The sequence below is a fragment of the Denticeps clupeoides genome, chromosome 3 (genome assembly GCF_900700375.1).
Source record: "Denticeps clupeoides chromosome 3, fDenClu1.1, whole genome shotgun sequence".
NCBI lineage: Eukaryota > Metazoa > Chordata > Actinopteri > Clupeiformes > Denticipitidae > Denticeps > Denticeps clupeoides.
Window position 1 is genome coordinate 28,714,252 of NC_041709.1, and position 26,510 is coordinate 28,740,761.

The window sequence follows — 26,510 nt, forward strand, 5'->3', positions numbered from 1 at the left end:
CCCTTTTATATTTACAGCATTTATAAGACACCATTATACGCAGCAATTTACACTCACAATCCCCCTGGAAGCACTCAGGGTTAAGTCTCTTGCTCAGGGACACAATGGTATTAAGTGGCGTTGGAACCTGTGACTTTGTGGTCTACTGGTTCATAAGCATGTATGTTATCCTCTAGTCTACTAAAACTCCCACACTTCCTTTTAGCTGCCCTGTCCCAGTATGTATCATTTAATATGTGATTTTTGTATGTATCTCTACTCTTCACAGCCAGTTTTCAGGATCATGGGGTTTTCAGTGACAGGAAGGGTTCTCAACACTCCAGATGGTATGGGTGTCCCTGATGCAACAGTCACCCTTAACAACCAGATCACAGGTTTGATTTGAATCCATTGTCTTGAATATCTTTTTTTTTTTTTTTTGCTTAGACCCTTGCCAATGAGTTGCTTAAACTACCAATTGAGGCCAAAATGATTAGCTGCCCTTATGATTCCTCAATGAAAAATTACCAAGTGTTTGTTGTTTTGGAAACAAATACTCTATAAATAACAATGTCTAATAAGTTTAATTAGGATATTTTACTGATACACAGAGCTGAAACAAGAAAGGGCAAAACAGAGACCCAAGAACCAGGGGGTTTAGTGACCCCCTGGTCACTAAAAGTAAAAAATGTGGGAAATGTCCTTTTCTTCACCAAACATAAGCAACATCCATGTGCCCAAACAGTTCCAGTTTAGTCTCATCAAATCAAAGCACAGACTTCCAAAACTCAACTTTACCTTTCAAACGTTTATGGGCAAACCTCAGTCAGGCTCTGATGTGCCTGGGATGAGTGCCCTGAAACCCACCACAGTGAAGAGCCTTCAAAGATGTGATCCTTAAAACCTTGAAGGTCAGCAACATTAATCTTGGAAAATGTCTGGGGCTCCTTTCTGACATCTCTGACTATTTTCCTCTCCAGAGTACTCGAAATAACCAGCCAGGTTTCTTACAAAACTTGTCTCTTGTACTTTGCGCTCCAGAATGATTTTCTTTGTCTTTGGCATGGTAAGGTAACAGTAGTCCCTTTCATGTGTTCAATGAGTCTTTCATGTGGGTTGAGTGTTGTTAGGAAGCCAATTGCTGCACAGTTTCATAGCTGATTGGTTAAATACTGTACATTCACATGGGGCTAACACATTTTGACTACCCCATTCTTTACTATGTTTGATATAAAGTAAGCCTAAAAAAAATTATTCATATTAAAAAATGTATCAAAAGCTACTAAATATCACTGCCAAATGTTTGATTATATAGAGTTTATTAAATGCTGCAAACATTGGGTAGAAGTTTAGGACAACGTTCCATAATTTCTTGGGGGCTAATCATTTTGGCATCAACTGTAGTTGATAAAGTGGTCTGTGAAGGTTTTATGACAATTACACTAGCATTGTTTTAAATTGATATTTATTCATATAAAATTACTTTCAATTATTGTATCTTTGTAGTTTTAACTAAAAAGGATGGGTCTTTCCGATTGGAGAACATGACTACTGGGACCTACATAATTCACACATACAAAGAGCTTATGTTCTTTGAGCCGATTACAGTAAAAATTGCTCCTAATACACCTCAGCTCCCTGATATCATTACTGCTGGGTAAGTAGTGTGTGAGTGAATACATGCCTGTGTGTATCATACATAGAAGACTAAATGCAGAAAATGGTGTAGTGTTCCTGTTACACATTATACCCATTAAAAGTGGGTCCAGAGAAGTACACGGTACTTATATTGGACATTAGTGAATTTTAGATTCAGTACAACTGAAGAACTGACATCCAACTTGTGTAGCACCATTACTTGTGTGGCAAGTCTTATTTACTAATTTCTTAGTACTATTAATTCTATTCATCAATTCTTACTTATTTATTTTCTTCCCATTCCTAAATTTTGGTGACTGCATTAATACTAGTAATGACATGTATTAATACCATTCATTCACAATATAAATATTTTTAAAACAACATTGATGCATTACTGAATTTACAATAAATATTTATACAAATTATATGAGAATAGCCCTTACCCACACACAGAGGTTCATAATAATAGAGTTTTTACTTTTAGAATTATACTTGAATCATGGAACAAAGATGCACTGTGTTGTCGTGTGTGGATAATATTACAGTGATGTACCACCACAGTAATTGAGTCTTGTTCAATTCTGAAGCCCCTTTGCATTGTTTAGGCTTTCACGTATAGGTGATTTTTGCAGACTACATACACATCTTCTAGGAAATTATCTCTATCATCATTCAACAGGGATAACAGTATATTAGAAGTTTGATTTTTGACATTTGATGGCTTATCCTGTTACTCATTCAATACTGATATTATTGACCAAGTACTGCATTTAACTTGTTCTTAGAAAATAATAATGTTTTGGTTTACCATGGTTTTGATGCTCTTAAATTAAACTTTCTTTGTAGGTTTAGTGTGTGTGGACTCATTTTAATTGGGCACTCTCCTGAGAGCCTGAAACTTCAAGGACATTATAAGGTGACCCTTACACCAAAAGGTCAGGGTCCTGTCCAGACCACAGAGAGTGACCACCAGGGGGGATTTTGCTTTCAGGCAAGACCAGGAGACTACAGTATAGAGGTAACCCAGAAATGATTTTTCTTTCCAAACACCATTTTACTTCTGTAAAAAGTAGTGCTGGTAGTGACTGGCGGCCTGATCTGATTACAGCACCTATCCGGGTAGGAGTTTCACGCTGCATGGTACCCAGCGGCCTTATTCTAGCACCGCAGTCATTTGTTGAACTTTGAAATTTGTCCACTGCACCGTGATGTATTTTTTATGCGACCAATAGAATCCAAGTGGGCGAGTGTTCCTTCTGTTGCTTCCTGAACACACATGCAAAGCTGAAATGGAGAATTTTTATTTCTTTGAATGCACAATATTTTTGTATACTTAGTTTTACCTCTTTTTCTCTGTTAGTTTATACTTCACTTGTATATTATAATTTTGTAATGTAATTTATAATGCTATATGAAGAATGGAATTAAAGCCATTTGTGGAATGAAACCGAAGAGATGTGTTGCTCATAAAAAAGTCATTTTTCATAACCACTTGCACTATAATCTGTTATTCATAATAAAAATTGATATTTTGTTAGAACTATTATGTTATTGTGGCAGTGGTGACCTAGCAGTAAGGAAGTGGCCCAGTAATCACAGTCCCCACACACTGCTCCCCGTGTGCCTGTCATGGCTGCCCACTACTCACTCAGGGTGATGGGTTAAAAGAAGAGGACACATTTCGTTGTGTGCACTGTGGGCTGTGCTGCAGTGTTTCACAATGACAATCACTTCACTTTCACTTTATTCAATCAGGAATTAGTCTTGTTCTTAAATTTTTATTGTCTTTATCCTTATTCTTCTTATTGCACTGAGCATGTTTACAACAAAATTGATTACCTCTAGATAAATAAAGCTTATCTTATATCTAATCATGAAAGAGCTCAAGTTTTTGGATTGGGCAAAAATCCCAGTGGCAAGATGTTCCAAGTTTATGGAGACTTAAGCAGCTATAATTCCTGCAAAAGGTGACTACAAAGTACTGACAACAATTTTGTACACTGATGTTTTTGGTTATTTTGTCCATTTTGTTTGCTTCACAATGAAAAAAAACATCTCTAAAGTTGTAGGCATGTTCTTCAAATGAAAGGGTGTAAACTCTCAAATTTCAGGTTGCATGACAACAAAACATGAATAATTTTGCAAGGGACAGTACATCACTTTAAGACAGTACTAAGAACAATGTTGTTGTGTTTTTTTCCCCTCCTGTGCAGGTTACCATACCTGATCCTGAGGTGAAGGCTGGTCTGTTTTTGCATCCTCAGTCTTTGGAAATCTCAGTGATAGAAAGACCACTGAGTGGCCTGCAGTTCACACAGTTTGTGGCAACTGTTTCTGGTAAAATTTCATGTTTAGGTGGGTTAATGATTTAATATTACTTACTTTTTATTTATTTTTAACAAACATACTATATATTGCTATTTCTAATATACTGCTATGTACATATGTACATTTCAGAGTTTCTGAAAGAAAATACATTCTGCTACTGGTTTACTAGGACCCAAAATATGAATACAATTTCAAGAACTGTTTAAGTGTATGTAATAGGTTTCTAAAGAGACAATTTGATGACATCTATTAGTTCCACCATCTAGGTGCCAAGACAAAGAAGAGTGATGTATGTAGAGTGTAAGAGTGATGTAGATGTATGTAGGACTCCAACTTTGAAATATTTTTGGAATATTCTAGAGTATTTAATCAGATAAATCATACTTTTGTGTTTTTAAAATACTCTATAAATAGTGTGCTATGCAACATGCTTATTTTAGACCTCTAAAATAAGCAAGCAATTTGCTGTTATTCCTCAAAAAATGCTTAAAATCCTTGGTTTATTGTCTCCAGAACTAAGCCAATTTAATTAACCTTTCTGTGAAACATTTATGCTGTACATGAAAAACAATGAAAAACAATGTCACAAACAGGTTAACATATTTGTCCTTAGTTTTATTTTTTAATTTATTTTTATTATAATAGTGTACCTCCTGTTATAGCCCATTTGAGTACAAAGGTACAAAACAGTAAAAAACAAAACAAAAAAAAAACAATTCAAATATTACTAATAATATAACTTAAACACTTATATTTGTAATTGTATCTTTTGGAATATTTTGCTCAAACAAATTTGCTATAAATAGTTTCAGTATAATTTCCAATGGCAAAAAATTTGCAGTGAAAACAAATTAAGAAAAATCACGCGCGGCACTTCTGATTCCTCTCAAAAAAACAACGAATTGCATTCAACGCACCGCACTTGCTGCAGGGATCAGTGTGAAAAACAGGCATGATCTTTCGGAGCGGTGCATGCACAAGACTGCTGCGAAACCGCAGAACATAATGAAAAGCTTAAAGAAAGGTACCTTAAAGAAAGAAAGTCCAGTTGTCATGACTCAACTCTCAGACAAATTCACCTGGATTACTGAGAATCTTCACAGACAAATGTCCAGACTTATGTGCAGTCTTATCTATTGCATGGGCAGAGGATACCCAGAGGTAACATTTAAAGTGATATTTATTATACGTAACATGATATAGTGTAGGAGGCTCAAAACTCTTTGGGGACCAGCAATCTACTGGCTGAAGAAATCTGGCCTGAAGTGTTCAACAAGGAAGAGTTGCATGCCTTGTTACCCAACCCAGCCCCAGCCAGAGCCCCATTACCCAGTTGCAGCCCCAGTCAAAGCTGTATCTCCCAGTCCTAGCTCTAGCCAGGTCAATTATTATGGCCCGCCGATTTGAAGTGCTAATAACACACGAACTACAGATCCCATAAAGCGTTGCTTCAGTTACCTTGCCAAACGCAATCTTTAATACTGCTTCTGAAGTAACCTTCGTGACCTCACCGACTATTAGACACTTGATCTTGTAGTGATCTTTCAGGCAAACTACCTTAAACTGAAGCCTGGTGCCTGGCCAGATTACAATATATGAATATTACTGTCATTTATTTGTTTGAAAAGAATAGAACATTCTAACGGTCTCCTTTTGTGAAAAAAGTCCTCCATCAATGTGCAATGTTTTAGGCAATTGCACAGATGAATTCTGTGGAACTTTTGGTGTGCCACCTATTCTTCGTGTGAGCAGTATTAGAGCAAAACAGGTAACGAGACAAGTCCTTAGAAGTGAAATTACTTGATGTTGATTGGAATTTGAACAAGTTAGCTGGACAAACTGTTCCTAAACATTAAATTATACTGCATATATGTGTTGTGAGAAAGTCAAGGGGTCAAGGAAAATTATTAATTTGTGCATTTGTTAGGTACTTTCCTGGCAGTTTCAGCTTTTTTATTTCATTACAATGCATATGGATGCCTATATAATGCTGTTTAAAAAGTCTTTGATAATTTTATCTGTTTGAGAGTTAAATCATTTTAAACATATTTTTGGCCTTTAACTAAACAGTGACCTGTGAAGACCTGATGATTACACTGCAACCAGTGAGTCGGCAAGGGGACAAAAAAAACATACAGCTCTCTGGCAGCAGTGAGACACTCACCTTCTCATTTGACAATGTCCTTCCAGGGAGATACAAAGGTATCAGATCCAAATAGCCCAAATATAAACTCTCTAAATGCACATTAATATTTAATACAGTTTGTGTACAGTAGCCTCACTTTATGGCTTCATTAATTATTTTTCCCCATTTCTATTAAATCTTACAGTAAGCATATCTCAGGAGGAGTGGTGTTGGAAACACAAGTCCTTAGAAGTGGAAGTACTTGACGTTGATGTGATAGGACTTGAATTCAAACAGAATGGTTATATACTCCGCTGCTCCCTTTCCCACACCATCACTTTGGTATTTATATCCCCTTTTCATTCGAATATTGCACAATTGAACTTGCACAACTAATGTCAAAACACAGAACATTAGCAGTTTATTATCTCATCATTGAGCTAAGTTTTTCTTGAAATTTTATTAGAATGCAACTACAATATGTTTTTATGTTTTTCCAGGAGTTTTTTCAAGATACTAGTAAACCTGATAATGTTGGTGTGTATAATCTCTCTAAAGGGATCAATCGTTTCTGTCTTTCTAAACCAGGTACGTTTTTTGGTATACGGCAGAATGGTTGCTGCTATGAATTTACTGTTGTGCAGTAAATATAGATTTTTCTGTTAAGGTCTATACAAAGTGATTCCTCGTTCCTGTCATCAGTTTGAACAGGATTATTACACATATGACACGTAAGTACCTTTTAGAGGCCTTATATTTTTAAATGTTGACATTGCTTATTTCCTGTTTGATGTATGACTTCTTTTTCACAATGTTTCAGGTCTGTCCCTAGCATCCTGACACTTACTGCTGTTAGACATCACATGACTGGACTAATCATCACTGAAAAACTTATGGATGTGACTGTCACTCTCAAGTTAGTGTACAGGAAGCTCAACTTTTAAAACCACAATATAAACCTTTTTTATTAATAATTCAATTCTTTTACAGCAGATTTTTTGGCCTTTGGCCTTTATCTGACTTTGCAGAAGAATATAGAATGGGTATAGTAAATTGAGCCCAAATGTGGGATCATGAATTAATTCATGGATTGATTCATAAGCATGTGGATTTCAGTAAATTATTAATTATTTCCCTGTTGCTGGGGGATTGGGTCTGTGTGTCCCTTTTGTGACCCTAAGTGGTACCCTCCAAATCACAAAGTTATCTGCAACAACCATATAGTACTAAGTAAATTATTTTTCATTCAGTCGCATTCATCAACATTCTTTACACAATTCTGAGGTGAAGGATACCAAACATACCATAGCATGAACATTCCATGAACTATGGTGAATCAGTAAAGATAAAATTTATGTAATTGAGTTCTGTGTGCATAGCTTTATTGATCTCATTTCAAGTCTGTGGTGAAAGTTATCTTGCAAACCAGACTACAAAAAGGTGGGAGGAAGGAATTCCTATTGCATGGTGCCCCTTAATCTGCTTCTCTGGCGCTTCCATAGTTATCGCAGGGGCCTGTGCAAGGTTAATTTCTGTGATCTTTTGAATTTATGATGGGTTGTATGATTCATTTTTTAGAGGGGCAGATGTTTCTCTCTTAATTGACCAAAGAGATAGGTCCATGCATCTGGTTCCTGACCTCTGGGTCTCTGCTCAATAGAGAGGTTTTCATGATCCTAGAGTCAAAAATGGAGGAATGTGTTAAAGGAATTTATTTTATGGAAATTATTGTAAAAGTTAAAATCTCCAAAAATTATTAATATTTGAATGTGTGTGTTTTGGGTTGAACAGTTTTTTTTATTATTTAGAATGATTTATTTTACAAGAACACATTCTTGAAATTTTGCTCTAATCAGAGGAGTTTTTGCAAGTGTTCTAGGTCATTTTCTACAAGATAATTCTATTCATGATTGTCAACATTCAGGTCATCTATTGATAGTGAACCTGCCCTCGTAGTGGGACCTCTACAGTCACTTGAGAAGCAGAGGCAGGAGCGGCAGCTTCAAGATGTGGAGCAGAGGAATGAGCCTGAAAACACTCTACAAGAAAAGGATGATGAACTCCAGGGTCCTTTCCACTATGAATTTTCCTATTGGGCGCGGTAACAATCTCTTATTCTTCAGCTTGTCACTAGGGCTGCAACTCTACAATATTTTTTATCAAGAACTCTATAAATTTTTTGGAGAGAAAAAAATAGACATGCGGTGAAAATGTGTTTACTTATGTGTTAATATTTACACCTACAACATTTGCAAGACATTTAAATAGGATGGTAGTAGCCTAGAGGGTAACACACTCGCCTATGAACCAGAAGACCCAGGTTCAAATCCCACTTACTACCATTGTGTCCCTGAGCAAGACACGTAACCCTGAGTGTCTCCGGGGGGATTGTCCCTGTAACTACTGATTGTAAGTCGCTCTGGATAAAGGCGTCTGATAAATGCTGTTAATGTAAATTAACTTACACAAGTGCGTTAAAATGTCTATCATAGAAATTCCTCATTTGGTTCACTACCATTTTTTAACTTTTAACTTTTTTTTTTAATTAAACTTTTAAGAATTGTGTGTTTCAGATGACTAAAACCACTGTTTCTGTTTTAGGGCTGGAGAAAAGATAAGTGTGACACCTTTCTCAAAGGGGCTTCTTTTTTACCCACCTGAAGTGGAGGTTACAGTCACTGGAGGTGAAATCAGTAAAATACTAATTTCAGAATATATGTTTTAAAAGTATAAAGAATACTTCTTCTAAAGTATTATTTTTGTTCTTAAAAGAGAGTTGTCCAGGTAGAATGGTGAACATCATTGGCAAAGAAGGACTCTTCCTTGAAGGACTGATATCCCCGGTTCTCAAGGATGTTCACATTTCAGTTTCACAGAGAGGAGCTCCTGAGCCTGTTATCACTGTTCTCACGGATGAGAATGGTGCTTATAGGTAATTCTTGAAAAGAAATGTACGAAAGCTGGTCAAAGCAATGCAGTATGAAAATGCATGTTGGAGAATTGTTAATTTTTGACTTGTTATTTGCTCCTTTTTTAAGTTTGCTTTTTTAAACTAACCTTAAACTTGTGTTTGTGTTTAACCCTTGAGTGTTGGACCTCTGCACAGTGATCTTGAGTATGATATCAGTGCCAACAAAGAGGGTTATGTACTGACACTGGTAGAAGACACCAAAGGAGACTTCAATGCATTTGCCCTGGCTGGGATCACATTTGAGGTAAAATATTTTAAAGGACATTGCTGCAAAAACAAGCATTTTAATTTAATTTTCAATTCGATTTATATTATTTTCTATATTTGTCTTTTGTTTTAAATGTGTGTTGTACATACCATACTGTTCTGGTTGAAATTAAAGAAAATATTTGGGACCTAGATTTGAGAGGTCTCAAAAGGAAAAATTCTAGAAAGCATCTGTACAAAATAGACAGACAAATGTCAAGTGGCCGAATGCTCCCACTCGACCATCTCAGATTTGGCAGAAAACATTCCAAGAGGTTCAGACAATTCCCAATAGGAAGATATTTAAGCTCCTGACTCCTAATTGGTTTTGCATAAAATAAATCTTTTGGATAACCTCAGATATATGTTTTGAACCAATCTCTGACCCGTAAGATAGGGTTTTCAAGTGTTAATATTGCACCAGTGCTTGTAGAATGCAGACTTTTAAAAGTTTTGGTTTATCATAGAATTCTGGGCACCACTGTGATGAATGATATTATTAAGGTTTAAGAAATTAAGGTTTAAAAATTTATCAAATAAAATAAACACTAATAAAATAAACTGCTGTAAATGTAAAAGTGACATCCAACAAAATATTTTTTTTTTTGAAAGATAATATGTATTTTTTTAAACATCCAAAATTTGTGATTGTGTTTTGCCTTATTTTCACAAAATGCATTTTCGAAATTGTGGTGGACTTGTGCAGCATTCTTAGCCTATGAAAGCATTTTTTAAATGCTAACAAATGCCCTAAATTTATGATACACAACTTAAACCTAACAAGATGCTTCATTCATGGTAAACTCCACCTGAAGGATAGACTACATGCAATCTCTGAAATATTTAGCTCCAATATGGTTGAAAACTGAAAATTGTTACAAACCATTTTGGTGGTCCTGATTTGGTGAAGTAATTTCTAAATGGTGCGACCAGGCATTCAATAGCTATCCAATAGCTCAAACAACAGACACATATTAGGTTTGTGTTGTATTCTAAACTAATCTGAGGCTCTAGACCAATTACTGTGCTTGTCCACCTATCTTTTGCACCAGTATTACTTTTATGTTGTACTATATGCTTCATGCTGTATGCTTCAGTTAGTAATTATCTATGACAAAAAGTAATTGACAGTCTATTACAATAGATAATTCTTATTACATGTATTATAAAGCTGCTAACTTTGGTCAATTATTGGAACTCTTTCAAAAAACAAAAATAGTAGGAGTTGGGAACTCAAATGTGGGACTTTTCCTATTGGGTAGTGTGTGAAACTCCTGGAATTTTTTTTTTTTTTGTCTTTCATTTAGAAACCGGAAGACATAATATTTTCTTGTCTAGAATCAACTTGCTGGAATCCTGTCCAAATCCATATCTAAGAACTAGGATAGGATATTAGTGGTCGATAATAACACCACACCACACCCAAGGATCACGGAGCTGCTGAAACGGCTCAGTGAATTGTCAGAAAAATTGGACATGGCAGAAAACAACTCCAGACGGCTTAATGTCTGAGTGCTTGGACTGGCGGAGATCACAGAACCAAGTCAGTCAGTGGAATTTTTCAAGTCATGGCTGCCCATTGTCTTGAAGCTGACTATGAAGGCTAGAATTATTAAACTGAAAAGCGCGCACCATTCACCGACTCAGATGATTGGAGCTAACATGGGACCGCTACTTCTTTGTTTTCATACAGTTCATACATTTTCATACAGCGAGTGATTGAGAAGGCGTGTCATGCCAGTCAAGACAGGGTGCTAACATACAAGGGCTCCAGGCTGTCATTTTACAGCAATTTCTCTGCAGCGGTTATGCAAACCTATGATGCAGTTAAACAGAGATTGTGAGAGCGGGACATCCCATACTTCATGCTCTTTCCATTCGTGCAGGGGGCAATTTTAATTGTTACCTTATTCCCACTCGACAAACTTCCACATGCTGCAGCTAGGCTCCTCTCCAGTATTTGTTCTGACCTGAGTTACTCAGATGTCTGGAGAGAAGCTCATCCTATGGACTGACATTTTTCTCTGCTGTTCATAAGAACTACACAAGAATTGATTATTTTTTTCATACCTTCTTTAAAAATGAATCTAGTACAGTCCTGTACTATAGGAAATATTATTCTTTCTCACCATGCTCCTGTATATATGGTTTATTCGCTTCAGGATACAGCATTGCAAAATCACTGGAGATTAGCTATTGTGCTTTCTCTGGATAATAAGAAGGCTTTTGATCGAGTAGAATGACCTAATTAATTTTACATTTGAGTTAGGAGACAACTAAATTTACAGCATTTATCATTGCTATTGTACCCCTAGCCCAGGCTATCAGGTTGTGACAATATTCGGGGTACAGGTGGGAGGAAGGGAGTACAACAGGGAGCACTGGAGCCCCCCTGGGCTGTGTTTTGATCCCCCTGCTGTACTCTCTGTACACCCACAACTACAAACTCCACCACCATCCTTAAGTTGATCTCTGATCTCTGACAACGACGAGACGGCCTACCTGGAGGAGATTAGAAATCTGGAGAATTGGTGCCAGAGGAACGATCTCCACCTGAACAAGACAAAGGAGTTAATAGTGACTAGTACCAAGCAGGAGAGGAACTACCAGACCCCTGTCATCAACAGGAGCCCAGTGGAGAGAGTGGACAGCTTCCGATACCTCAGTGTTTACATCACGCAGGACCTGTCATGGTTCAGTCACATCAACACCATGGTGAAAAAGGCCCGGCAGCGTCTCTACCACCTCAGACGCCTGAGAGACTTTAGACTGGCCTCCACGGTGCTCAGGAACTTCTACTCCTGCACAATAGAGAGCATCCTGATGGGAAACATCTCAACCTGGTTTGGGTACAGCACAATGCAGGACAGGCGAGTCATACGGAGGGTGGCTCGATCAGCTGAATGAATCATCTGTACCAAGCTCCCTGACCTTCAATCCATCTACAGCAAGCGGTTCTTGACCAGGGCCGGGAAGATAGTGAAGGACCTCAGCCACCCAAACAATGGACTGTTCTCTCTGCTGCGATCAGGGAAGTCCAACACAGAGAGAATGAGGAGGAGCTTCTAAACAACCACAACACTTCGTAGAACTCCAATACACTCCAGCACTTTCACTCTCGAACACTTCTGGACTCAATCCCCCTGAAATTGTAACTCGTTTGACCTTGCACAAATGTATTTATTTATTTATTTTTACTTTATACTTTGACTTCACTCATTTGCATACCTTCACCCTACCTGTTATATATATTTTTTGTTTTAGGTTAAAGACATAAAAGTGCAATATTTGCATATTGGTTCATTGTATACTTGCAATATTTGCAATACTGTGGTCTGTAGCAGTCTCGCCAAAGCATTTCACTGCATATCATACCGTGTATGACTTTGTATGTGACAAATATAATTTGGATTTTAATTTGAAAATTTCTCTTTATGCTGATTTTTCTAACAAGGCCACATACCCCTGTCTCTAATCTTATCCAAACCACCTAAAAGTTTGGTACTTTTTCTGGATACAAAATTAACCTTGCCCAGTCCTTTTGCTGGTCTCTAAAATGTTCTACCTAAAAATCCATGTAACGCTGAATCTCGACCAGCTATTTAAAACTTATTTTCCTCCCCTTCTTGATGCAATAAAGGCCGGCCTGGATCGCTGGGCTTTTTTGCCTCTGTCTAGGCTTGGCAGAATTGCTCTTGTTAAAATGAATGTGCTAACTTAGGATACTCTATCCCCTACAAATGATCCCTATTTTGTTAACCAATAAGGTCATTAAGGTTCTGGAGGGCTGGCTAAGTTCATTTATAAGAGGAAACCTCGAGCATAATTACAGAAGATTTGGTCTCAGGAGGGCCTAGAAGTTCCTAATGTTAGACTCTTATCAACTTGCTTTAAATAATCCAGAAGTTTCTGATGGGTTTTATGTATTATGGCTTTAAAAGATGGTACGATGTGGGACTTTCGAGGCTGGGAGATCTGCTGAATGGTCAAACCCTACTATCCTTTCAACAGCTGAAACAAAAATCTAGACTGCAGAAACATGACACTTGCAAGTGAGACATTTCATTTCCAGAGGTACAACACTACTTTATCACAATACCATCATGTGGAGAGGGCTGTGTCTTCCCAATTGTCTAATAAATGTCAGTGCCGTTTATAAAGTTTTAACCCTTAATTTACTCCTTAATTCAGTCTACTACACCTCATGCCTGCTCTCTGCTGCAAATGTCATTGTGAATCTGCAAATTTTGTCCACTGTTTCTGGTTGTGTATAAAAATTCAACAATACTGGAAATGCATTTTGGAAGAATTATCCAAAATTTTCTCTGTTCCGTTGGACCTGGACCCTCAGGTCCAAACTCAGAACATCAAAAACTTTTGAACCTATTTGCTGCGAGGAAAAATGTTTTATTATTCTGGATCAAGGATAAGGCTCCAACAAAAAAAATATTGCACAATCTCATAATGGAATGTATGCCCATGGAATATATCATGTGTTTGACTCATTCTAAAGTGGATGCTTTCCACATGACAAGGGAACCATACTTCAAGTATTTTGATATACCGATCCAGGTTTAAGGTTTATTATTGGGGTGTGTTATTATTTCTCAGCATATGCTTGTGGCCTCATCTGACTTTACAGGGCTGGCCTGGTCGGCGTAGGGGGTTTGTGGGAGCGTGCTTTTGTCTTGTCATAACTGAACTTGACATGACACAGGAAACCAGTTGGACCAGGTTTCTTCAAGGTTTCTGATACGGTTCTTAGTGGGGAGTCTGATATGGACTTCTCACAGAAATTTCTGCAGCCCCTTATGGATATGGATATGGATAGTGAGCCACAAATGTTAAATCTGAAACAAATGCTCATTTGGTCTAAATCTTTTGAGTATGGCATTATTAAGATTGCATTTTTTTCTATTTTCTCTAGATTAAAGCAAATGATGGACAACCCCTCTCTGGAGTTCTTTTATCATTGAGTGGGGGACATTTTCGCTCTAATCTGCTTACCCAGGATAATGGCCTGCTCACTTTTAATAACTTGGTAATATCAAGAGAATATTTAAATAAATAACTGACTGTTCAAAGATAATGCTTGATTGTAATTATAGTTTACATCAATGTATGTGCTTTTTGTATAAATCCTCTACAGAGTCCGGGCCAATACTACTTTAAACCAATGATGAAGGAATATCGTTTTGAACCTACTTCTCAGATGATTACCGTTGGTGAAGGGCAGAACCTCCACATTGCTGTCACTGGCTTCAAAACGGCCTACAGGTATATTTTTATGTTCTTAATAAGATTAATTGGGGGGGATGCTACCAGATTATTTTTGCACAAATATGCATGTAGAAGCCGTTGACTCCTAAAAGTCCGGCCAGACAGCGAAAAGAAGAAATCTGGTTACCCTAACTAAGCAGTGCTTTGCTAATTATGCCCAACTTTCTTAGCAACTTAGTCAGCATATTCAAATCATTAAACACTAAATATATTATTAAAAATAAAATTCACTTAAATTATTATTTTAAGCCACAGGTAGCCACAAGGCTCCAAAGCTGAGGGTTGCTGAGCCCTGGTCTTGCATACAAGCCTGATGCGTTCTGGAAACAATTTTGGATTGCTATACACATTGCGGTCATATTTTGACTATGTTATGCTAGGACACAGTAATGCTTTAGGCTAATATTGCAGCCAGTTGCACAAGGAACTTGCTAGAGGAAAAATTTATTTGCTCCTATATTTATATCATCAACAAGTTAAAAGGATGAACTTGATTTAAGGGCAGATTGTAATAGCAATTTTTTTTAATGCATTTTATGTTTTATTTTTTTATTAAATTTAAGGCCAAGGGTCATGTTGAATAAGTCATTCTTTTGGTGAGGACTTACAAAAAAGGGTTGGAGTTGTGCTGATAATGCTGTCCAAAGGTCACTATGGCCTTGAATGAAATGTTTTCTGTGTTAACATGATTGCCACACAAAGAAATTTGTAGAAGCATTTACACACACACATTTGGGTATAGATGACACGTCACATATAACCAGCCCATTTGTAAGTGTCTGCAGCATTCACTTTGTGCAGGTGCACCCGTTGGCACAACTCTCAAGAAATATCTCTTGCTGAGCCCGGACTCAAATTTCTTAATACAGAGTTGTTAGTGTGGAAATACTTTAATTTCCACAACACTGTTGAATTTGAAATGATATGGTGTTTCTTTCTCACGAGTTTTCAAAAACTGAATACGACCCTACGATCTGGTAATTTATGTATACACTACTCACAATAAGTTAGGGATATTATGAGAGACTTAATGGATGTCATACATATGGTGTTTGTTTCACTTCAGACATTTTTGGTATAGGGAGGAAATTATATTGGGGAGATAGATGTTTTCCATGTAATGGTCTCGTTGTGCACAGTTGTGCCTTATATTGGGGCCAATACCAAGAGACAACCTTTCTCAATGTGGCATCAATTTCAACATTCTGTGGGTATAAAAAAACTGGTATTGTCATTAAGTCATTCCAAGTTTATCATTCAAACATCCATGAACACACAAAGTCACTTAATGGACGAGCAGCGTCACCAGGCGCACCTTTGGGTTGGTAGCAGGCAGTCAGATGTTGCTCATGAACTTGGTGTGTCTCAAAGTGTCATCAGCAGACTTGCATCAAGACACAGAACTACTGGCAGAGTTTATGACAGACCCAGGAGTGAGAGACCGCAATGATGACCAGGACCTAAGGACCTATGCACTCAGACATTGTTATGTAACTGCCACACCTGCAGGCCTTCTAGGGTTCCCAGACAAACCATTCGCAACCGACTCCACCGCTTTGGCTTAAATGCAAGACAACCTATGCGGGTGACTCCATTGACACCAAGACACTGCTGTGAACGTTTGCAGTGGGTACAAGACCATATGACCTGGACAATGCAGCAGTGGTCTACCGTCCTGTCAACTGATGAGTGTCTGGTGTCTGGAAATTATGTTGCTGGAGAAGGCGATGTGAGCGATACGCTGAGGTCAACATGGTCCCCAGGGTTTGCTTTGGTGGAGGAGGTGCAACAGTCTGGGCAGGCATCACTAGTCAGCCATAAACAGATTTGGTTATTGTACATGGCTCAAGTCATTGCACGTTCTTACCACAGAGACATAGAACCCATCATCATCCCCCAATTCCACCAGCACACACCCAACTTTCTGTTTGTGGATGATAATGCTCTACCACATGGCAGAATAGTCACAGCTCGACTTCAGGAAGTTGGAGTGCCTCATATGGTATGACCATCAATGTCCCCTGACCTGAACCCCATAGAGCACGTCTGGGACCAGTTGAAGCAGAGACTGAATGATCGTATCCCACTCCAACGTGACCTGGTAGAACTGCATGTAGCACTTGTGGAAGAGTGAAAGGTATTACCACAGAACAACAACATGAGGCTGGTGAGGACCATCAGATGTCGCGGTCAAGCTGTCATTATGGCAAATGGTGGAAATACCCGCTCCTGACGTTGTCATTTTTTTGTTTTTTGGGGCTATCCCTGTTGTTGTCAAAATTTTTGGGGCAATAAATATTGAAATGTTTCTTCTCATACATTATTAGTAATATCAAAGGGAACTTTTACTTATTTCATTAAATTCAGAGCAAAAAATTTACTCATGTAAATAACAATTTCCCTATTGTGAGTTGTGTAAGTTTTATGCTCCTATATTGTACTGTTCTTCACCTGAGTTTATATGCTGCCTTGTTTAGCACATTTAAGTGTTCTGAAATGTGGTGAGGGAAACATGTTTTCAATTATAGTCTGTGAAAAGTCATTTTAAAAAAGACAATTTTTGGAAGCAAGCCTGAAAAGGAATACCGCAAGGTGAAGATTTAGCATTGGCTCAAAGACCACTGACCTAGACATCATTGAAAATATGTGCACAGACCTAAAAAAATACAATGCATGTATGATGGTCCATGAAATTAGGAAAAATGACACAATGACTAATGGGGGGGCAAGGAAAGAAAGAAAATCCTATAGTAGCTAGCACTGGAAAAAAAATTGAGACTTGACATGGGGGAGTTACAAAATACTGACCATGTCTCCTGGCGCTTACAGCCTCTTTCACATGAGATAAACGTAAGATAAAAATGCATAAATTTGCTGCTGTGTGTTCCCATGTTTTTCTGCAGCTGCTATGGCACAGTGCTTTCTTTGAGTGGGGATGCAGAACCTGGAGTGGCAGTCGAGGCAGTAGGTCTAGGAGAGTGCAGCATGTATAATGAGGACACAGTGACTGATGAGGAGGGTCACTTCAGATTACGGGGCTTGTTGGTGAGATTTGTTTATTTAATGTTTGGCAGGTGGTGTAAATCTGTATAATGGTGTGAATTCTGTGTAGAGTGTTCAGGAAACTATCTAGTTTTACTCCTTTTTGTTTAGTCAGTAATTAGAGTTAACAAGAACTGCAAATATCATTAATTCACATTAGAGTTTTTAACAAATTCTGTTATTGCTAAATATTGTTTTTTTTTGTCATTTTTCTATCCTGAAGCTTCCTGTCAATACCTTTTTAAAAATAGTCAGAAATCATTTATTTTATTAATCCCAAATTTGCCTGTAATATTAAATGAATTAAAATGACATGAATTGTATTTTATGATACATGAATTTTGGTTTAGTCTATTCTGTCTTTTGCAGCCTGGTTGTAAGTATCTAATCCAACTTCAAGCAGACGGCAATGACCACATTGAAAGAGCACTGCCTCAACATAGATCAGTTGAGGTATGTAGTTACTACATTTGAAGGTTTTGCTTAATTCTTGAAAGAAATTGTGAAAGTAAACAGTTAAGATGTTAAGATTACAATATACAAAATATTATTTGCAGAAAATGATGACCTTTTTTTTTGTGTGTGTGTGTGTGTGTGTGTGTGTATGGTAGGTTAATAACAGTGACATTGAAGGAATCAACATAATAGCATTCCGACAAATTAGCCAGTTTGAACTAAGTGGCAACATCATAACATCTCTGGACCACCTTTCATCTTTGTGGGTGAGGAAACCCCAATATTTTACCTAGTAGTTTCTTTTTTACACATTATTCCCATCCCAGAAGTTAGGACATTTTTCGAGTATTTTCTCTGACTGCTGCTTCATGGGGATTACCATAAATCACTTTCATATTACCACTTACTTTCCCGCCTTGATGTCGTCAAATTCGAATTGAGACAATATTTGTCATGAGATTGTAAAATGTCTCACTTTAAACATTTGATAATTGTGAATAGAATGAGGCATTTTGAGGTTTTCAAATCATTGCATTGTATTTTATTTCCATTTTACACTGACTTTCAGGGTCCTTTGTTCGTGTCTTACCATACAGCTGATCCTCAAAACGGCAAAAGGTTATTTTTATTAAATGTTACAGTAACAAACTTAACAGGCTGAATCAGTTGCTAGGACTCAGTCATCTATCCATCACAATTTTGTTCTTGTCAAAGGCAATCAAATTCCTGATTCTAAGAAGTGACTTTTACCTAATATATCTACTTGACAGATGTACAAACCAAATTCCGGAAAAGTTGGGATGTTCCTTAATTATATGTGTATAAAATAAGCTAGAAAACTAGCTGAAACGATTCCTCAAATTACGTGGTTTTAAGAAATGAAGCAATTTTTCCTAGAATCTATGCTTCTTTTACTTCATATAACTAGCGTTAAACAGCATCAGCATGTTCCATTTGTGTTTTACACAGAATGTTATAGTTGACATGCATTCATTCGAACCTGTATCTAGTAAACCAAATCAAAGAAGGATAAGGGTGCACAATTCCTTTACGATGGTTAGAAACAGTGGCAGGCATAAAAAGTGTGAACATTTTGCGTTGGTTAAAGAGTGCATAAAAAGATTATGTAATACATTAACAATTTTACTCAGTGTCAAATTGCAAAGGCTTTGCAAATCTCATTATCTGCTGTGTATAACATCAAAGATTCTGAGATCTCTGTGCATATGGGACAAGACCTTTGTTGGATGCCTGTGGTCTTTGGGACTTTAGATGACACTACATCACTGAACATGACTGTGACAATGACATTACTAAATGGGCCCAGGAATACCTCCAGAAACCACTGTCAATAAACACAATCCATTGTACAACCTGCAGATGACATCTAAAGATCGATTATGCAAAAAGTAAGCCATATTTAAACACCAGTGTACAACATACATCATAGAAACATAGTCATCAGTGCAAAAACCAAGGCATTTAGCAATATGCCATATTAGTTTGACTGAAATTATTTCAAAAAGCAGAATAGACATAACAACACGCTAATAAAAAGAACGTAGGCAGTAGGGCTGTGTACCCAAAATGCATTTTGATTTGTTTTCTGGAATCTTATGCAATTTTCTATTCAGGTGAAGCTTTATCGAATTGACAACCTGGACAACCCTGTTCAAAGTGTTTCTTTGGGCCAGTCACTTTTCTTCCATTTTACTTCATTGAAAAGAGATGGAGAGGTATGATCTGTAAATTCTGATTAATTTTGCTTATTTAAATTGTTTGTTTTTGTGTGTGCGTGTGTGTGTGTGTGTGTGTGTATAGAGAGGGAATGTCTGAAATTATAGGAAGAAACCTGAATATATTGAATCAACAACAACAACATTTATTTCTTATATAGCCCAAAATCAGAACAGAGAGGGACCCCCTTCCAGGGTAGAGTGAGCCCGCAATAGTTAAAGGTTGCCGTCATTTTCAGAGGTCTGTACGATGCTGTGGGAGATCCTGTTTTACAGTGCCACATTAACTCTTCTATCGTCAGAATGTCATATATGGACTGTCACCATTTTTTTGGGTTTCTGGTGTCAGTGCAGGGTTTGTGATAATAATTGAGAAGAACTAAAAACTTGATCGTTTAACCATTGTTTACAAGCAAAGTCTACAGATGGAGGACAATATTAAATTGCTACTCAGAGAACAATAGGATAACATAGCTCTGGAGTTTTTGTTTTGTTTTGTTTTTTTCCCCCTCCTCCTTTTTCACAAATGATTATAACATGTCCAAAACCTCAAGAATGAGTGATACAGTTTACCATCCATGCCATATACCTTCTACCTAATTGCCATGTAAATTATGTAATTTGCATTAATAGATGCTCAATGTATGTTCACTGTCTTGTTGTTTTTCTTTTAACAGAATTATGTATTGATGTTGGACACCACACTACCTCGCTCCCAGTTTGACTTCAACCTTCCACAAGTATCTTTTACTTCGACAGGTTACCACAAGCATGTGACGCTGACTTTTAATCCATATGTAAGTATCAATAATCAAGAGCAATATTTAACAGATTAAGTCGAACATGAATGTAGCTTGACTTCAGATGTTTCTTGCCCCTATAGAGAAAAGTACCTGACCAGGATGTTGCCCAGGGATCATATATTGCACTTCCCCTTACATTGTTGCTTTTGCTAGCTGCTTATAACCATGAAAAGGTAAAATTTATTTTAATACAGTAATGCAATGCTGAATGTTCACTTCACTTTTATTTTAAGAACAAACAGAACAGTTATACAACTATGCGATTCTGTGGAAAATAAAACCCCAAAAAATAGGGTTGGAAAACTTTTTTTTTTTTTCTTTTCGCAATGTCAACTTTTACTAATTTCAATGAAAATTCAAAACAAATTATTATCATAACCCGGATATACAAAAGAATTGATATGCTATTTTGAATAGTGCATCAGGCTTAATTAAATATTCATACAACAGACCACATTTTAACTCTTAGTACTGGCTATCATGTGTTACACTTGACAGCACTCGTGTATCTTTTAGACCAGTGACGTTTTTCCTTGTGTCACGTCCCATGCATCACACCATCTTGGTCATTTTACTTGTGATTTTCATTGTCATTTGAAGTGATTGTCATTGTCAACCTTTCATCATGCTTTTAACCCATCACCCTTAGTGAGCAGTGGGCAGCCATGACAGGTGCCCAGGGAGCAATGCGCCTTTTATACATTTGACTCTCAGGACGTTGTCACAGACCAATCAGAATTTGTTGTTTCCGCCCTGTTGCTCTCGTCGTCATTTGCCGGCACTTTGGCGTCTGCTGTCTGGGGGGTGTCGCAGCCCAACAAAGACACAAGTGCAGGATCCCAGACAAATGGCTGGCCTTTCACACCTCTTGCTCTGGGGAAGACCATTTGAGAAAGATATGGAGAACACAGAGATAAAAGTGCAGAATGTGATGGACTTGTGACTTTCCGTCTTACAACTGTATACAACAAACATCATTCGGATAATTACTCAAAATGTTGTTATTTGTTATCCTGCTTAACCTGAGTGCAGCGTTTGACACTATTGATCACGCTATTCTCCTTGCCAGGTTAGAGAATGTTGTTGGGATTAAGGGAATAGCCCTTGTATGGTTCAGATCATATCTGACCGATTGGTATCAGTTTGTGGACATCAATGGTGATGAACCAATATGCAAATATTCCAAACATAACCAAATATTACACTTTTATGACTTAAACATAAAATATGTGTAACAGGTAGGGTGAAGGTGTGCAAATAAGTGAAGTCAAAGAAAAGTAAAAAATATTTACTACTTTTATAGTATTTTGTCCCATCTGTTATAGGTCATTCCACTGATTCTGCAGCTGATCAGCCATGCCCAGGGGTTCAGGGGGCTTACACAGTACAGTGGGGATGGAGTGGTCACTGAAGAAGCTAAACGTCAAGCCAAAAGGCTGAAGGTCCGGCGCACATGAGTAACATTTGTTTGGTTAAAAGTGGTGAAAAAATGTTTCCTCTGGTCAAGCCTGATCATTAACCACCAATATGTTTTTTTTTGGCCAGTATAATGTTTTAAAAGTTCATTAAAGATTACAATGTAACTGATGTAATTTCACTGTATTGGATTAAATAATTGTAATTTAACTGACTAAAATAAAACAACCAATGAAATACTAGTTGATAGATCATGTGGTCATTTAAGAGAATTATGACGGTAATACAATCATAATTTAAACAGCACACCCATCCATGTCTATGTGTACGTAACATGTCTATGTAACACACATACGTATGTTTATTGGACATATCAAGTGACATATTAATGCACAGAGTAAGTTACAAAAGAGGTTTATAAACGCTCATCATGGAAATTGAGGTAAATGTGTAGGATTCAGGTGTTAATTATAATCAGTTTATCAGTATTAAAGCTTTTGTAGGAGACTAAAATAGTGGGAACAGCCACTGAGGTCTCACTGCACTGGTTACCCATCAAATTTAGGATTGACTACAAAATCCTAATAAATGGTCTTGCTCCACTGTACCTGAGTGAACTTTCAGTTGTTTACGACCCGCCATACCTCCTGCGATCAACGGGTGTGGGGTCACTACTGGTACCCAAAGTACAGAAGGTCACAGCTGGGAGCAGATCCTTCTCCTATAGAGCTCAGCAGTTGTGGAACGGCTTGCCGGTCAGTGTTTGGGACTCGCACTCAAACTCAGTGTCTCAGTGTTTAAATCTAAACAGAAAACACATCGGTTTTCTCTGGCCTTCTGTTAAAGTCCCAGACACAGTGTCAATTATTAAGTCCACTTTATCGCATAGTCCCCCTGTTAGACACAGACAGTGTTAGGCTGTACTATTTGGGTACCGGGCCACTGTAGTACCAATATAAGACTATAACCACATATTTCAGTATCAGTCGTAGGATGCCACCGTCTGCCGCTGCTTCTGTTTGTTCTCACCAAGATACTGAATCATGCCGGTTGCGGATAGTCATAACAGACCACCAGAATGCAAAAGACAGCCAATAGGATTTGAGCTTTTTGCTCTAGTGGTTTCTCAGAGGGCAACCCCCCCCCTGCTCATGCCTAAACAGAATATATTATCTGATATTGTGTGCTAAATAAGTGGATTGCTTATTAAATGAGGATTTGGCTTAATAAAATCAGTGAAGAAATAAAATTTAATAAGCACAATTGACTTTAGTTCACATCTCAATTGACTATGAAATCAATCTAAATGTCACAAACCACTGTTGCAAGAAACAGACATGCTTGATGTCCTAAAGATCTATGATAATACAGAAGCAGTGCCAGCTCCTCGTTAGTATAGTGGTGAGTATCCCCGCCTGTCACGCGGGAGACCGGGGTTCGATTCTCTGACAGCGAGGCGATGCTCTTGTGTTTTTCATTTGCCATTAGAGATTACCTTGATCTCCATTATAAAAAAAAATCTTGTTTTTGAACACAATTAGATTTCTGTTTATGGAACCCAAAGATTTACAATTGTTCCATTGTAAGAAAAATTCTAGAGGGAAACAAAGAGAAAGAATAAGAATCAAACTCCAGTGAGGAAGGACAGAGCCTGGAACAATAAGAAAAGACGAATGAATGAACAATGTGAGAGCCCTCTGAATGAGGTTTGAACTTGTTTTTTGAAATTATCTGATGTTCGATGGACATTAACAGTCATGGCACAATAGATTATAAATGATTGAACAGGTTCTAGTTCATAAACACAATAAGAATTCTTTTTATAGAACTAATATATGTAAAATGGTTCCATTGTAACAAAAGAACCCAAAATAGACACCAAAAATAAATTATAGAGAGAAACAAAGAGAAAGAATAAGAAACATACTCCAGTGAGGGAGGCCAGACCCTGGTAGAAGTAGAAAAGCTGAATGCAGGAACAATGTGAGAGTAGAACCCCCCGAGCAGTTGAGGGGGAAAGAGGCCTCTGAATGAGGTTTGAATCCTTTCTTTTATAATGGATGTTTATCTCACAGAATTGTTGCAACTGATCAATCAGTTTCTCCTTTGAGGTTTATGCTTTTTCCAGATAAAACCATTGATACAAGAATGCAGGCCTCTCTTGTCTTGGCACTTCAGGCCATTTGTTGGCCTTTTTGAGACCTGGTAATTGTTCTTGCCTGTGAGGGGGAGGTCAGTTTCCAGATAAAGCATAGGTCTTTGTTAACAAACCAAAAATTGCATTTACACAGTCAAAACAGCTTTGCCGAAACCCGGGATTGAACCAGGGACCTTTAGATCTTCAGTCCAACGCTCTCCCAACTGAGCTATTTCGGCTCATACCTCATACCTACTATGAAATCAATCTAAATGTCACAAACCACTGTTGCAAGAAACAAACATGCTTGAAGTTCTAAAGACCTATGATAACAAAGAAGCAGGGCCAGCTCCTCGTTAGTATAGTGGTGAGTATCCCCGCCTGTCACGCGGGAGACCGGGGTTCGATTCCCCGACGGGGAGGCGATGCTCTTGTGTTTTTTATTTGCCATTAGAGATTACCTTGATCTCCATTAAAAAAAAAAATCATGTTTTTGAACACAATTAGATTTCTGTTTATGGAACCCAAAGGTTTATGCTTTTTCCAGATAAAACCATTGATACAAGAATGCAGGCCTCTCTTGTCTTGGCACTTCAGGCCATTTGTTGGCTTTTTTGAGACCTGGTAATTGTTCTTGCCTGTGAGGAGGAGGTCAATTTCCAGATAAAGCGTAGGTCTTTAACAAACCAAAAATTGCATGTACACAGTCCAAAGAGCTTTGCCGAAACCCGGGATTGAACCAGGGACCTTTAGATCTTCAGTCTAACGCTCTCCCAACTGAGCTATTTCGGCTCATACCTTGTAGCCCTTTCACTTGGCACTAGGTGTTTATTCATGTACAAGGGCCTGCCTTCCACAGTTGGGTTTTTGCTCATGCCTAAACAGAAGATATTATCTGATATTGTGTGCTAAATAAGTGGATTGCTTATTAAATGAGGATTTGGCTTAATAAATTCAGTGAAGAAATATAATTTAGTAAGGCACAATTGACTTTAGTTCACATCTCAATTGACTATGAAATCAATCTAAATGTCACAAACCACTGTTGCAAGAAACAGACATTCTAGAGGGAAACAAAGAGAAACAATAAGAATCAAACTCCAGTGAGGAAGGACAGAGCCTGGAACAATAAGAAAAGACAAATGAATGAACAATGTGAGAGTAGTACCCGGACGGAGCCCTCTGAATGAGGTTTGAACTTGTTTTTTGAACTTATCTGATGTTAGATGGACATTAACAGTCATGGCACAATAGATTTTAAATGATTGAACAGGTTCTAGTTCATAAACACAATAAGAATTCTTTTTATGGAACTAATATATGTAAAATGGTTCCATTATAACAAAAGAACCCAAAATAGACACAAAAAATAAATTATAGAGGGAAACAAAGAGAAAGAATAAGAAACAAACTCCAGTGAGGGAGGCCAGACCCTGGTAGAAGTAGAAAAGCTGAATGCAGGAACAATGTGAGAGTAGAACCCCCCGAGCAGTTGAGGGGGAAAGAGGCCTCTGAATGAGGTTTGAATCCTTTCTTTTATAATGGACGTTTATCTCACAGAAGTGTTGCAACTGATCAATCAGTTTCTCCTTTGAGGTTTATGCTTTTTCCAGATAAAACCAATGATACAAGAATGCAGGCCTCTCTTGTCTTGGCACTTCAGGCCATTTGTTGGCTTTTTTGAGACCTGGTAATTGTTCTTGCCTGTGAGGGGGAGGTCAGTTTCCAGATAAAGCATAGGTCTTTGTTAACAAACCAACAATTGCATTTACACAGTCCAAACAGCTTTGCCGAAACCCTGGATTTCACCAGGGACCTTTAGATCTTCAGTCTAACGCTCTCCCAACTGAGCTATTTCGGCTCATACCTCATACCTACTATGAAATCAATCTAAATGTCACAAACCACTGTTGCAAGAAACAAACATGCTTGAAGTTCTAAAGACCTATGATAACAAAGAAGCAGGTCCAGCTCCTCGTTAGTATAGTGGTGAGTATCCCCGCCTGTCACGCGGGAGACCGGGGTTCGATTCCCCGACAGGGAGGCGATGCTTTTGTGTTTTTTATTTGCCATTAGAGATTACCTTGATCTCCATTAAAAAAAAAAATCATGTTTTTGAACACAATTAGATTTCTGTTTATGGAACCCAAAGGTTTATGCTTTTTCCAGATAAAACCATTGATACAAGAATGCAGGCCTCTCTTGTCTTGGCACTTCAGGCATTTTTGTTGGCTTTTTTGAGACCTGGTAATTGTTCTTGCCTGTTTTTATGGAACTAATATATGTAAAATTGTTCCATTGTAACAAAAGAACCCAAAATAGACACAAAAAATAAATTATAGAGGGAAAC

The 26,510-nt window shown here is 37.7% G+C and overlaps 1 protein-coding gene and 2 non-coding genes across 3 annotated transcripts in view; 2 read left to right on the top strand and 1 right to left on the bottom strand.

The window, feature by feature from the left end:
- Positions 1 to 22,265, top strand: part of nomo (nodal modulator) — a 47,154-nt gene extending 24,889 nt beyond the window's left edge. The window contains exons 10-31 of the mRNA XM_028970975.1: positions 269 to 374; positions 1,486 to 1,636; positions 2,467 to 2,638; positions 3,834 to 3,975; positions 6,019 to 6,150; positions 6,279 to 6,415; positions 6,574 to 6,661; positions 6,741 to 6,804; positions 6,894 to 6,989; positions 7,998 to 8,174; positions 8,675 to 8,757; positions 8,846 to 9,005; positions 9,162 to 9,288; positions 14,218 to 14,331; positions 14,440 to 14,567; positions 17,474 to 17,615; positions 17,982 to 18,065; positions 18,224 to 18,334; positions 19,703 to 19,804; positions 20,482 to 20,601; positions 20,688 to 20,780; positions 21,933 to 22,265. Coding sequence (XP_028826808.1) covers positions 269 to 374; positions 1,486 to 1,636; positions 2,467 to 2,638; positions 3,834 to 3,975; positions 6,019 to 6,150; positions 6,279 to 6,415; positions 6,574 to 6,661; positions 6,741 to 6,804; positions 6,894 to 6,989; positions 7,998 to 8,174; positions 8,675 to 8,757; positions 8,846 to 9,005; positions 9,162 to 9,288; positions 14,218 to 14,331; positions 14,440 to 14,567; positions 17,474 to 17,615; positions 17,982 to 18,065; positions 18,224 to 18,334; positions 19,703 to 19,804; positions 20,482 to 20,601; positions 20,688 to 20,780; positions 21,933 to 22,064 — 2,661 coding nt within the window. The 3' untranslated portion in view covers positions 22,065 to 22,265. The remainder of the gene's footprint in view (positions 1 to 268; positions 375 to 1,485; positions 1,637 to 2,466; positions 2,639 to 3,833; positions 3,976 to 6,018; positions 6,151 to 6,278; positions 6,416 to 6,573; positions 6,662 to 6,740; positions 6,805 to 6,893; positions 6,990 to 7,997; positions 8,175 to 8,674; positions 8,758 to 8,845; positions 9,006 to 9,161; positions 9,289 to 14,217; positions 14,332 to 14,439; positions 14,568 to 17,473; positions 17,616 to 17,981; positions 18,066 to 18,223; positions 18,335 to 19,702; positions 19,805 to 20,481; positions 20,602 to 20,687; positions 20,781 to 21,932) is intronic.
- Positions 22,266 to 24,510: 2,245 nt separating this feature from the next.
- trnad-guc (transfer RNA aspartic acid (anticodon GUC)) lies at positions 24,511 to 24,582 on the top strand. The gene has a single exon. It is a non-coding gene; the product is annotated as a tRNA-Asp (tRNA).
- Positions 24,583 to 24,879: 297 nt separating this feature from the next.
- trnaf-gaa (transfer RNA phenylalanine (anticodon GAA)) lies at positions 24,880 to 24,952 on the bottom strand. The gene has a single exon. It is a non-coding gene; the product is annotated as a tRNA-Phe (tRNA).
- Between the last annotated feature and the right edge of the window lie 1,558 nt (positions 24,953 to 26,510).